The 12500-nt window shown below is 35.8% G+C and overlaps 1 protein-coding gene across 1 annotated transcript in view; it reads right to left on the minus strand.

Moving 5' to 3' along the window:
* Positions 1-8811, minus strand: part of LOC137652398 (uncharacterized) — a 9588-nt gene extending 777 nt beyond the window's left edge. Inside the window, exons 1-2 of the mRNA XM_068385788.1 lie at positions 7908-8811; positions 1-3224 (exon numbers count right to left, since the gene is read on the minus strand). The exon at positions 1-3224 is cut by the window's left edge and continues 777 nt beyond it. Of these exons, the coding sequence (XP_068241889.1) occupies positions 1-3224; positions 7908-8225 (3542 nt within the window). The 5' untranslated portion in view covers positions 8226-8811. The remainder of the gene's footprint in view (positions 3225-7907) is intronic.
* Positions 8812-12500: the final 3689 nt, after the last annotated feature.

Genomic DNA, 12500 nt, shown 5'->3' on the forward strand with positions numbered 1-12500 from the left:
TTCCTTCGTCCTGTAGGAAATTGAATTCGATAGTTAACATCACTTACTTTTTCTTTCACCGTGCAAGGTCCTATATACTTCTGGTTAAAAACCTTACCAGATGTAGGGAGATACACTAGAACCTTGTCTCCGATGTCGAGTTCACGTTTTGCAGCCTTTTTGTCGTAGTTTCTTTTCATCCCTTCTTGTACCATTTCGAGATTCTCATGTGCTACTTTCCATATTTTCTTTATTTTTTCCTTCATTTCTTGTAAAGTGATAGAATCCTTTTCATCTGAAATCAATTGATTTTTTATCACCTCCATGGGCGACCTTACCTGATGGACATATACTAACTGAAAAGGAGAATACCCCAACGATGAATGTACGCTATCACGAACGGCAAATAGCAACATTGGGATGTAGACATCCCATTCCTTTTCATTTTCACAACAGTACGTGCGAAGCATGGTTTTGAAGGTTCGATGAAATCGTTCGACCACTCCTTGGCTCTGTGGGTGATAAGGAGATGATAAGCAATGCTTAATATTCTGACAGGCTAAAAATGATTTAAACTTTTTTGACGTAAAGTTGGTTCCTTGGTCAGTTTGTACTTCTTTTGGCAAACCAACCAGCGAGAAGAACTTATTAAGTGCTTCTATTATCTTATCAGCACTCACAGTTCTTAAAGGAATAGCTTCTGGAAATCTGGTAGCACTACACATAATTGTCAGCAAATACTCGTTGCCTTTACTAGACCTAGGAAGAGGTCCCACACAATCCAAAACCAGTCTTTCAAAGGGTTCACCTGGAACTTCAATGGGTTGCAATGGCATCACTTTAGGGTCATGTTGAGCTTTACCTACTTTTTGACATAAATCACAATTTTTACAATATTCACTACAATCTTTGTGCATCTTAGGCCAATAAAAATACCTCAATAATTTCTCATAAGTTTTGTTTATACCTAAATGTCCAGAATAACTACTGTCATGAGCAATACCTAGAACAAAATTCTTATAACTATTTGGAATAATCACTTGTTCTACAACATCATTAACATTTCTACTCTTAAACTTCCTCATTAGGATTCCATCCTTAACAAAGTAACACTTGCCTTCCTTCTCGATATCATTTATATCAACAAGGGCATTATCTCTTATTACCTTCAAATTCTCATCTTCAATTTGAGATTTAACAAATTCTTCCTTATTAACTTTCAGCATTCGCAAAGGAGTACTGACTTTACTTACATGTGTTTCTGGACTGTCTGTAAACAAGTTTTGTAAATCCAAACCGTCGTCATCCTTTACCTTTCCTTCGGCACTCTTACTTCTTGTAGTAACTGCACAAGCAAGAAATATGTTTGGAAATGTACATTCAACTTCTGTAATAGATGAAGAATTAGAGGGTTTTTCTGTCAAAATTGGATTACTGCTACCAAAAACTTTGTTTCCACATAAATCATTTCCAAGAATTAACTCTACTCCCGACACTGGGATTTCTCTCACCAAAGCAATTTTAACAAAACCCGAAATTAACGGAGTTTCCAACTTTACTTCTACTAATGGAGCCGAGAATTCAGGACCAAACCCACGCAGAATTACATACTCTCCAGTATCCTTCCACTGGTCATACATATTTCTTACCATTACAGACTGTACCGCTCCGGTATCTCTTAACCACCTTACTTTCTTTTTTTCAACACAAGGGAGGTGTAACCAACCTTCTCCCATAAAAGGGTCATACAATTCAGTACCTTTGGATTTGGTACTCTCTTCAGGAAATGCCATTCTATTTTCTTTTACATTAGTCTCAACATAACCAACATTATTAACATTTTGAACACAATTGTTACCCATTTTGTAACCAATATTCTCATCAACATTACATACATTATTATCAATGCTATTGTTACAGTAACTCTTACCTGGCCTAAGGGGAGAAGCAAACAAACAAGGACTAATGTCACCACATGCTTGCGGTTGATTTAACAATGCAATAGTATTTTCAGGTTTATGATCATCCTTCTTAGAATGTACAGGTTTATCTTTAACTTTATTTACCACTTGAATTGGACGGTTTTCTGTGCGATGTGGACAACTCCTACTGATGTGTCCTGGTTTGCCACAACTGAAACATACAAAATCTCTAAAATTTTCGCCTACATTTTGATAACGGGGTGTAAACTGATCATTTCCACTGGATCCTGCTTTTCCAGCACTAACACTAGGACCATAACTATTTTGACTTGCCCCTCTAAAACCTCTATTAAAGGATTTATTATAAACTCCCCCTGATGATACCTGTGAACTCGTAGTCTTACCTTGTGCCTTGTAATTTTGACGCTCTTCCCACACTCTGTTCCTTCCAATTTTAGGAGTGACGTCAGTATGATACAGCTTATGGGTCAATGCGTAATTATCAGACAATCTAGTGGCTTCAACCACATTATCTACATCACGTTCATCCAAATATGTCTTAATAAGTGGATTAATACCATCCTTAAACTGCTCAAGCAAGATAAGTTCCTGAAGTTTACCGAAACCACCATTAACTTCTCTGGCATTTATCCACCTATCATACCACAGGCGTTGTTCCCGTGCATACTCCATATGAGTGTGACCATCTCTTTTTATCCAGCTTCTGAACTTCTCTCTATACCTCTCAGGCACCCATTCATAAGCTTTCAAAACCTCAGATTTAACTCTCTCATAATCCTTAGAATCATCCAAAGATAAGGCAGCAAATACTTCCCTAGCCTTTCCTCGAAAAGAGGTTTGAACCAACGTGCTCCACGACGTTCTCGGCCATTCACGCTGTTCTGCTACTTTCTCAAATTGTAAAAAAAAAGAATCTACTTCATTCTCAACAAAAATGGGCACACTTTTTACTGCGTTGTCTACCTGAAAAGACTTTAGTGCTACTTTGGACTTTCCTTCTACTTCAATTTTCTTTATCTCTAGTTCTATCCTCTTTTGCTCAACCTCAGCTTCTAATCTTTTAAGTTCGACAGCTTTCTCATTTCCTAATCTAACTATTTGCAAATGAATCTGCATCTGCTCAACACTCATCCCTTCATAAACAAGTTTAGACTTTTTTGGTTTGACCTTAAGTGACTTGGTTTTTTCACGTACGGCTTTGGCACCTTCCTCTTCACTTGTACTATCCTCTGTATTATTATCACTAGCACTTTGCTGGCTATCAGCTTCTTCCTTTTCCCAATTCATTAGTAACAACGCTTCCTTATCAGACAAAATGCCTAAATTCATTAGCGCCTCACTTACTTTATTTGAGATTTCTTGCTTCCTTGCAGATTCTGATACTTCTACATTATAGTACCTAGCTAGAACAATCCAGTCTATTTTAGTAATACCTTCTAACTTTTCACCACTAGGACTACGTATGAAATCTTTCAAATCAAACATCTTTAATAACCTGCTCAAAATAACACAGCAAGACAAATATAGCGCTAACACTATCACAACTCTCCCCCCTCTTTAAAGTATATGGAAGTGCTAAAAAGCAATTAACAGTAGGGATACGTAATTTAACGGTTGGCAAAAATGAGCTAACACCGAGGATAAGTTAATAGGGATACGTTCGGGTTTCGTTCGACAGGCCCCCATGTAACATAAGAAAACAAAATCTCTTATACTAAGGATTTACGAGCAGAATATATCAGGAAAGAGTGATAACCCATAATAACTTAAAATGTACTTTAATAACAATTAATAAAGAAATTAAAGTCACAAACAGAACAAAGTTACAAACAGAACAATAAACCAATTACAAACGCATTACACAACAGCACTTCATCAAGACTACTAATCACTAATTTCTGCAGTTCACCGTAGAATACCCAAGTCGCAAAGCTTTACATAATCACAACATATAGTACACTATAGTAACATCAAACAGTTAGTGGCAACCAACGTTACATCACACAAGAAAACGTCCAAATGGATAAACAATACATTACCATATATTCCTTAAAAACTTGATACACTTATTATCACTCGTTTGTTGCGACTCCCCCGAAAATCACCGTTGTGGGGCTTTATATACTCGACTCACGCTAGACATCCATGTACTAAATATAATTTTTCGGTACATTATCCTTGGTGACTACAGACAAGCGGTACTGCCATCTGTTGGCTAGTGTACACCTTTTTTTATGAAAATATCAATTTTCAACCTTTTCTGCAATTTTATACTCAATTAATCATATTCCTTTACATTCCCCCCCTTTAAACTCCGCGGCTCTCTCCTCAGTCCATGCTGAATTTTCACTCGTACAGTCTTAAACATTAGCCACTTCCACCATTCAGCAACTATCGGAGACTGCCACGTCGTTGGTAACAAGCACTTTCCTTTCGATAGTCTGTACACATTCTTGCACTTCCGTCAGGTTTGTCGACTAGAATACATGGGCTAGCCCATTCACTATGGCTTTCCTCTGCTAGTCCGTGTTTCAGCAAATAAGCAACTTCGGTCTTTAACTGTTGTTGTTGCCTCGGTGACATTCTGTACGGACGCTGACTTATTGGAGTCTCCTCTTCCAACCTGATTTTATGCTGTACTCCTTTTATCCTTTTTGGATGGTCTGAAAACAGATCTGAAAAGTTTTTAATAAGCACTTTAAAATCCTGCTGCTGCTCATCAGATAAATGAATACACAATTTACTAAATTTTTCATAATCCCTCAAATACTCAGTATTTTTTATCCTAACTTCAAATTCTCCTTCAACATCTTTTTCATCATCCGCTTTTGCAATTGACAACACTCCACTGGATTCATTATACCTTTTCAACTTGTTAATATGGAAAGTTTTAACTTTCCTTCGTCCTGTAGGAAATTGAATTCGATAGTTAACATCACTTACTTTTTCTTTCACCGTGCAAGGTCCTATATACTTCTGGTTAAAAACCTTACCAGATGTAGGGAGATACACTAGAACCTTGTCTCCGATGTCGAGTTCACGTTTTGCAGCCTTTTTGTCGTAGTTTCTTTTCATCCCTTCTTGTACCATTTCGAGATTCTCATGTGCTACTTTCCATATTTTCTTTATTTTTTCCTTCATTTCTTGTAAAGTGATAGAATCCTTTTCATCTGAAATCAATTGATTTTTTATCACCTCCATGGGCGACCTTACCTGATGGACATATACTAACTGAAAAGGAGAATACCCCAACGATGAATGTACGCTATCACGAACGGCAAATAGCAACATTGGGATGTAGACATCCCATTCCTTTTCATTTTCACAACAGTACGTGCGAAGCATGGTTTTGAAGGTTCGATGAAATCGTTCGACCACTCCTTGGCTCTGTGGGTGATAAGGAGATGATAAGCAATGCTTAATATTCTGACAGGCTAAAAATGATTTAAACTTTTTTGACGTAAAGTTGGTTCCTTGGTCAGTTTGTACTTCTTTTGGCAAACCAACCAGCGAGAAGAACTTATTAAGTGCTTCTATTATCTTATCAGCACTCACAGTTCTTAAAGGAATAGCTTCTGGAAATCTGGTAGCACTACACATAATTGTCAGCAAATACTCGTTGCCTTTACTAGACCTAGGAAGAGGTCCCACACAATCCAAAACCAGTCTTTCAAAGGGTTCACCTGGAACTTCAATGGGTTGCAATGGCATCACTTTAGGGTCATGTTGAGCTTTACCTACTTTTTGACATAAATCACAATTTTTACAATATTCACTACAATCTTTGTGCATCTTAGGCCAATAAAAATACCTCAATAATTTCTCATAAGTTTTGTTTATACCTAAATGTCCAGAATAACTACTGTCATGAGCAATACCTAGAACAAAATTCTTATAACTATTTGGAATAATCACTTGTTCTACAACATCATTAACATTTCTACTCTTAAACTTCCTCATTAGGATTCCATCCTTAACAAAGTAACACTTGCCTTCCTTCTCGATATCATTTATATCAACAAGGGCATTATCTCTTATTACCTTCAAATTCTCATCTTCAATTTGAGATTTAACAAATTCTTCCTTATTAACTTTCAGCATTCGCAAAGGAGTACTGACTTTACTTACATGTGTTTCTGGACTGTCTGTAAACAAGTTTTGTAAATCCAAACCGTCGTCATCCTTTACCTTTCCTTCGGCACTCTTACTTCTTGTAGTAACTGCACAAGCAGGAAATATGTTTGGAAATGTACATTCAACTTCTGTAATAGATGAAGAATTAGAGGGTTTTTCTGTCAAAATTGGATTACTGCTACCAAAAACTTTGTTTCCACATAAATCATTTCCAAGAATTAACTCTACTCCCGACACTGGGATTTCTCTCACCAAAGCAATTTTAACAAAACCCGAAATTAACGGAGTTTCCAACTTTACTTCTACTAATGGAGCCGAGAATTCAGGACCAAACCCACGCAGAATTACATACTCTCCAGTATCCTTCCACTGGTCATACATATTTCTTACCATTACAGACTGTACCGCTCCGGTATCTCTTAACCACCTTACTTTCTTTTTTTCAACACAAGGGAGGTGTAACCAACCTTCTCCCATAAAAGGGTCATACAATTCAGTACCTTTGGATTTGGTACTCTCTTCAGGAAATGCCATTCTATTTTCTTTTACATTAGTCTCAACATAACCAACATTATTAACATTTTGAACACAATTGTTACCCATTTTGTAACCAATATTCTCATCAACATTACATACATTATTATCAATGCTATTGTTACAGTAACTCTTACCTGGCCTAAGGGGAGAAGCAAACAAACAAGGACTAATGTCACCACATGCTTGCGGTTGATTTAACAATGCAATAGTATTTTCAGGTTTATGATCATCCTTCTTAGAATGTACAGGTTTATCTTTAACTTTATTTACCACTTGAATTGGACGGTTTTCTGTGCGATGTGGACAACTCCTACTGATGTGTCCTGGTTTGCCACAACTGAAACATACAAAATCTCTAAAATTTTCGCCTACATTTTGATAACGGGGTGTAAACTGATCATTTCCACTGGATCCTGCTTTTCCAGCACTAACACTAGGACCATAACTATTTTGACTTGCCCCTCTAAAACCTCTATTAAAGGATTTATTATAAACTCCCCCTGATGATACCTGTGAACTCGTAGTCTTACCTTGTGCCTTGTAATTTTGACGCTCTTCCCACACTCTGTTCCTTCCAATTTTAGGAGTGACGTCAGTATGATACAGCTTATGGGTCAATGCGTAATTATCAGACAATCTAGTGGCTTCAACCACATTATCTACATCACGTTCATCCAAATATGTCTTAATAAGTGGATTAATACCATCCTTAAACTGCTCAAGCAAGATAAGTTCCTGAAGTTTACCGAAACCACCATTAACTTCTCTGGCATTTATCCACCTATCATACCACAGGCGTTGTTCCCGTGCATACTCCATATGAGTGTGACCATCTCTTTTTATCCAGCTTCTGAACTTCTCTCTATACCTCTCAGGCACCCATTCATAAGCTTTCAAAACCTCAGATTTAACTCTCTCATAATCCTTAGAATCATCCAAAGATAAGGCAGCAAATACTTCCCTAGCCTTTCCTCGAAAAGAGGTTTGAACCAACGTGCTCCACGACGTTCTCGGCCATTCACGCTGTTCTGCTACTTTCTCAAATTGTAAAAAAAAAGAATCTACTTCATTCTCAACAAAAATGGGCACACTTTTTACTGCGTTGTCTACCTGAAAAGACTTTAGTGCTACTTTGGACTTTCCTTCTACTTCAATTTTCTTTATCTCTAGTTCTATCCTCTTTTGCTCAACCTCAGCTTCTAATCTTTTAAGTTCGACAGCTTTCTCATTTCCTAATCTAACTATTTGCAAATGAATCTGCATCTGCTCAACACTCATCCCTTCATAAACAAGTTTAGACTTTTTTGGTTTGACCTTAAGTGACTTGGTTTTTTCACGTACGGCTTTGGCACCTTCCTCTTCACTTGTACTATCCTCTGTATTATTATCACTAGCACTTTGCTGGCTATCAGCTTCTTCCTTTTCCCAATTCATTAGTAACAACGCTTCCTTATCAGACAAAATGCCTAAATTCATTAGCGCCTCACTTACTTTATTTGAGATTTCTTGCTTCCTTGCAGATTCTGATACTTCTACATTATAGTACCTAGCTAGAACAATCCAGTCTATTTTAGTAATACCTTCTAACTTTTCACCACTAGGACTACGTATGAAATCTTTCAAATCAAACATCTTTAATAACCTGCTCAAAATAACACAGCAAGACAAATATAGCGCTAACACTATCACAACTCTCCCCCCTCTTTAAAGTATATGGAAGTGCTAAAAAGCAATTAACAGTAGGGATACGTAATTTAACGGTTGGCAAAAATGAGCTAACACCGAGGATAAGTTAATAGGGATACGTTCGGGTTTCGTTCGACAGGCCCCCATGTAACATAAGAAAACAAAATCTCTTATACTAAGGATTTACGAGCAGAATATATCAGGAAAGAGTGATAACCCATAATAACTTAAAATGTACTTTAATAACAATTAATAAAGAAATTAAAGTCACAAACAGAACAAAGTTACAAACAGAACAATAAACCAATTACAAACGCATTACACAACAGCACTTCATCAAGACTACTAATCACTAATTTCTGCAGTTCACCGTAGAATACCCAAGTCGCAAAGCTTTACATAATCACAACATATAGTACACTATAGTAACATCAAACAGTTAGTGGCAACCAACGTTACATCACACAAGAAAACGTCCAAATGGATAAACAATACATTACCATATATTCCTTAAAAACTTGATACACTTATTATCACTCGTTTGTTGCGACTCCCCCGAAAATCACCGTTGTGGGGCTTTATATACTCGACTCACGCTAGACATCCATGTACTAAATATAATTTTTCGGTACATTATCCTTGGTGACTACAGACAAGCGGTACTGCCATCTGTTGGCTAGTGTACACCTTTTTTATGAAAATATCAATTTTCAACCTTTTCTGCAATTTTATACTCAATTAATCATATTCCTTTACAATATATATATATATATATATATATATATATGAATTCATTTGCATTTCTTACCCCTTTGAAACTAGAAAACAGGATTCAATTGTGAAACGATGGTTTTAAGTAACTGAATGTATAATTGCAATATTTTACTACTACTACTACTACTACTACTACTACACACTCTCTCTCTCTCTCTCTCTCTCTCTCTCTCTCTCTCTCTCTCTCTCTCTCTCGTTATATATATATATATATATATATATATATATATATATATATATATATATATAAAGAGAGAGAGAGAGAGAGAGAGAGAGAGAGAGAGAGAGAGAGAGAGAGATTAGAATAGAAAAATATTGCATTTACACATTCTATTACTAAAAGCCATCGTTTCAGAATTGTATCTAATTTTCTAGCTTCAAAGGGATAAAAAAAACATTCAAATTAATTCATTATAATTAATAAAGATAGACACAAAATACAATGAAAAGCAAATTATTTGAAACCGAAAGTGAATGATTACATGATAATCAGGTTGAGTCATTGGGAATAGAAATAGGATGAAACTATTAAAGTAAGAATCTAATGAGAAAGATTTCTTTCAGTTTATCTTAAGTGTAGTGGAAATAGTCAAACATTTGACGGGATGGGGTAAACATTTAATAATCTTTAGTTTAAAAAACGGAGATGCATATTTATTTTTAGACTACACAAGGATCTTGAAGTGTTTGTATTGGATTTTATTTTATATTTACATTTAAGACAATGGGGTATCCATTACAACTCTCCTTAGTATTTACAGTGGCATAAACTCTATTTTAAATTCTATTTCTTTCCCAGCGTTATCTCTACATTAAGGGGTCGGTTGCCTGATGCGCCCTCTCAAATACCTTTTATCAAAGGCATCCTCTTCGATCAAAACTCTTCTCTCCGTATTATCCTTCACCTCATCTCGCCATCTGATTCTCTGCTTTCTTCTTGATCTTCTCTCCCTAAGAGGTCACTCCCATGCCCTCTTCACTCTCTCCCCACTATCCATCCTCAACACATGCCCAAACCATCTCAGTCGTGATACTCTTATCACCTCAGTAAGCTTTACTACGCCTGCCATTCTAATAATGATTCTATTATTTTATATGTAAATATGAAGTTATATAGCCCTGTTTGAGTACGTTTTATATAAATTGAAAGTTAATGGGATACTAAGAACAGTGTTTTTCAATCATTGTTGATGAATTAACGAATACAAAATGACATTCTGAATCTGCAAGGGATCACAATGATTCGATGCTAATTATTATTTCGCTACATGCCAGGCATAATTGCTACTGCGCTCCTCATTAATTTTCAAAGCAGAATTGTCTGGTGTAAGCAATGCATAATTAGTATGGATATTACCAGTTAATGATCACTTGATGAAACTAGTTAATGTCAGAAAGATTTGTCGTATAAGGTTGGTCGAACCCAAATAATTCCCCTGTGCCTCAAACATGCAATATAGTTTCATAGTTTCTTTTTTTCAAATCATAAAATTTTTCTTTTTAATCTATCGTTATGGATTTATGTTTATTGATATATATCTATTTTATTTTTTTAAGGCAATCATCAACAGCAGCTAATTTTCCTTTTTTTTTACTCAAGCTAAAATCTAACGGAGGACCTTTGCATTAATAGGTATAAGAAGAGATGATGATGATGATGATGATGATGATAAAGAAGAATTTACTTTTATTGATTGACGTTTATTAACATAGGATACTTATTTAAAAAAAAAAAGGTAATACATGGTATTCTTGTATGACGATACCAGAGAACAAAAAATGTAATAAACAATAATTTAATCGTAAAGTAAGCAAGATGGTATTTGCTGGGAATACTTAAACAGAAATCCTGAAATGGATTTCCTTTTTACCACTTTTTAAAGATAAGAGATAATCCCCAAAGGATTATTTAAGTATCATCATCATCATCTCCTAAGTTTATTGGCGCAAAGGGCCTCGGCTAGATTTCGCCAGTCGTCTCTATCTTGAGCTTTCAAATCAATACTTTTCCATTCTTAATCTCCCACTTCACGTTTCATAATCCTCAATTATGTATGTCAGGGTCTTCCAACTCTTCTAGTGTCCTTTGAGGCCTAGTTAAATGTTTGGTGAACTAATCCCTCTTGGGGATTGCGAAAAGCATGCCCAAACCATCTCCATCTACCCCTCACCCTGATCTCACATGATGTCATCCATATATAGCCCTTGAGTAATCTCTCTTATAGTTTCATTTCTAATCTTGTCCTATCATTTAACTCCCAATATTTTTCTGATGGATTTGTTCTCAAATCTACAAAATTGGTTGAATACTGTTTCATTGTCATACCACGATTCATGTACATACAGAAACACCGATCTCAGTAAACTGATATACAGCCTCATTTCATATGTAATTTCAGGCAATTTGATTTAAAAATTTAAGAATATAAACTAAAAATTTATTAAAGTAAGCCATTTTCGCCCCTCACTGATATTGTTCACCCACATTCAGAGGATGTTTTTTAGATGTGATATATTTGCCAGTGGATTCTTAGCATTCCATGAATATTTGAGATGTTTGAATCTGTAGATTTTAGTGATCCAAAATATTTTAGAAGAATTTCTTTTGAGTAATTAAGGCCCGATCATTCAAACAACTTGGGTTAGTTGTTTTCCCACGTGATAGGAAAGTCTCTGATTTACACAAATAACATAAGTCAAATCTTTGTGCACTTATGTTGTTATGTATAAGGCTTTGATATTAGGAATATCTCTAGCGTTATTTAAAAAGAAAACATTCCTATAGGAATGTTAGTTAAGATATATAATGAAATAGTTGTTTTTAGGACTTTTCAAATTTGTTTTTAAGAAGACAGGGTTTTAAGTTGTTTCCTACCATGGATTTGTATTGTTTTTCTATATATAGATCCACCCTCCAGTAAGGTATTTTGAGTCAGTAATATTACAGGCCACACATCTCGCTATATCTTAAAGCCATTTCTTATTTTCTTCTAAGAAACTCTAAGCTTTACGCTTCTGGAGAAACTTGCATAAATTGAATACATTTCCAAACCTCGTTGCAGTTTTGGATTTATTATAAGGATATAGAATAGATTTTTAGAAGATACAAGTTCACCGCAATAATAATGCCATACATCAGCATTTAGTTGATCTGTATCACAAGAACCTCTATCAAATAAAAGATACATACTCACCAGAACATCAGCCGGGCAAGCCCAACTTCCCCACTGTGGTGCCTAACCACAGCAATGGCCTCCTCAGTAAACTGTTTAAACTCACGCTCCCGGGCTGGGATCGATCTGCCGCTATGCGAATGCTAAGCAAACACGATATCACTGCACTAACCAGGAGGATTATCAGGAACACAAAAGCTGTCCAAGAGGGTGATTATTATAGGAGCCTAGTGATTAGTCAAACAGTTTGCATCAGAATAAAGCAGTCTGTGTT

This window comes from Palaemon carinicauda, chromosome 13 (assembly GCF_036898095.1).
Source record: "Palaemon carinicauda isolate YSFRI2023 chromosome 13, ASM3689809v2, whole genome shotgun sequence".
NCBI lineage: Eukaryota > Metazoa > Arthropoda > Malacostraca > Decapoda > Palaemonidae > Palaemon > Palaemon carinicauda.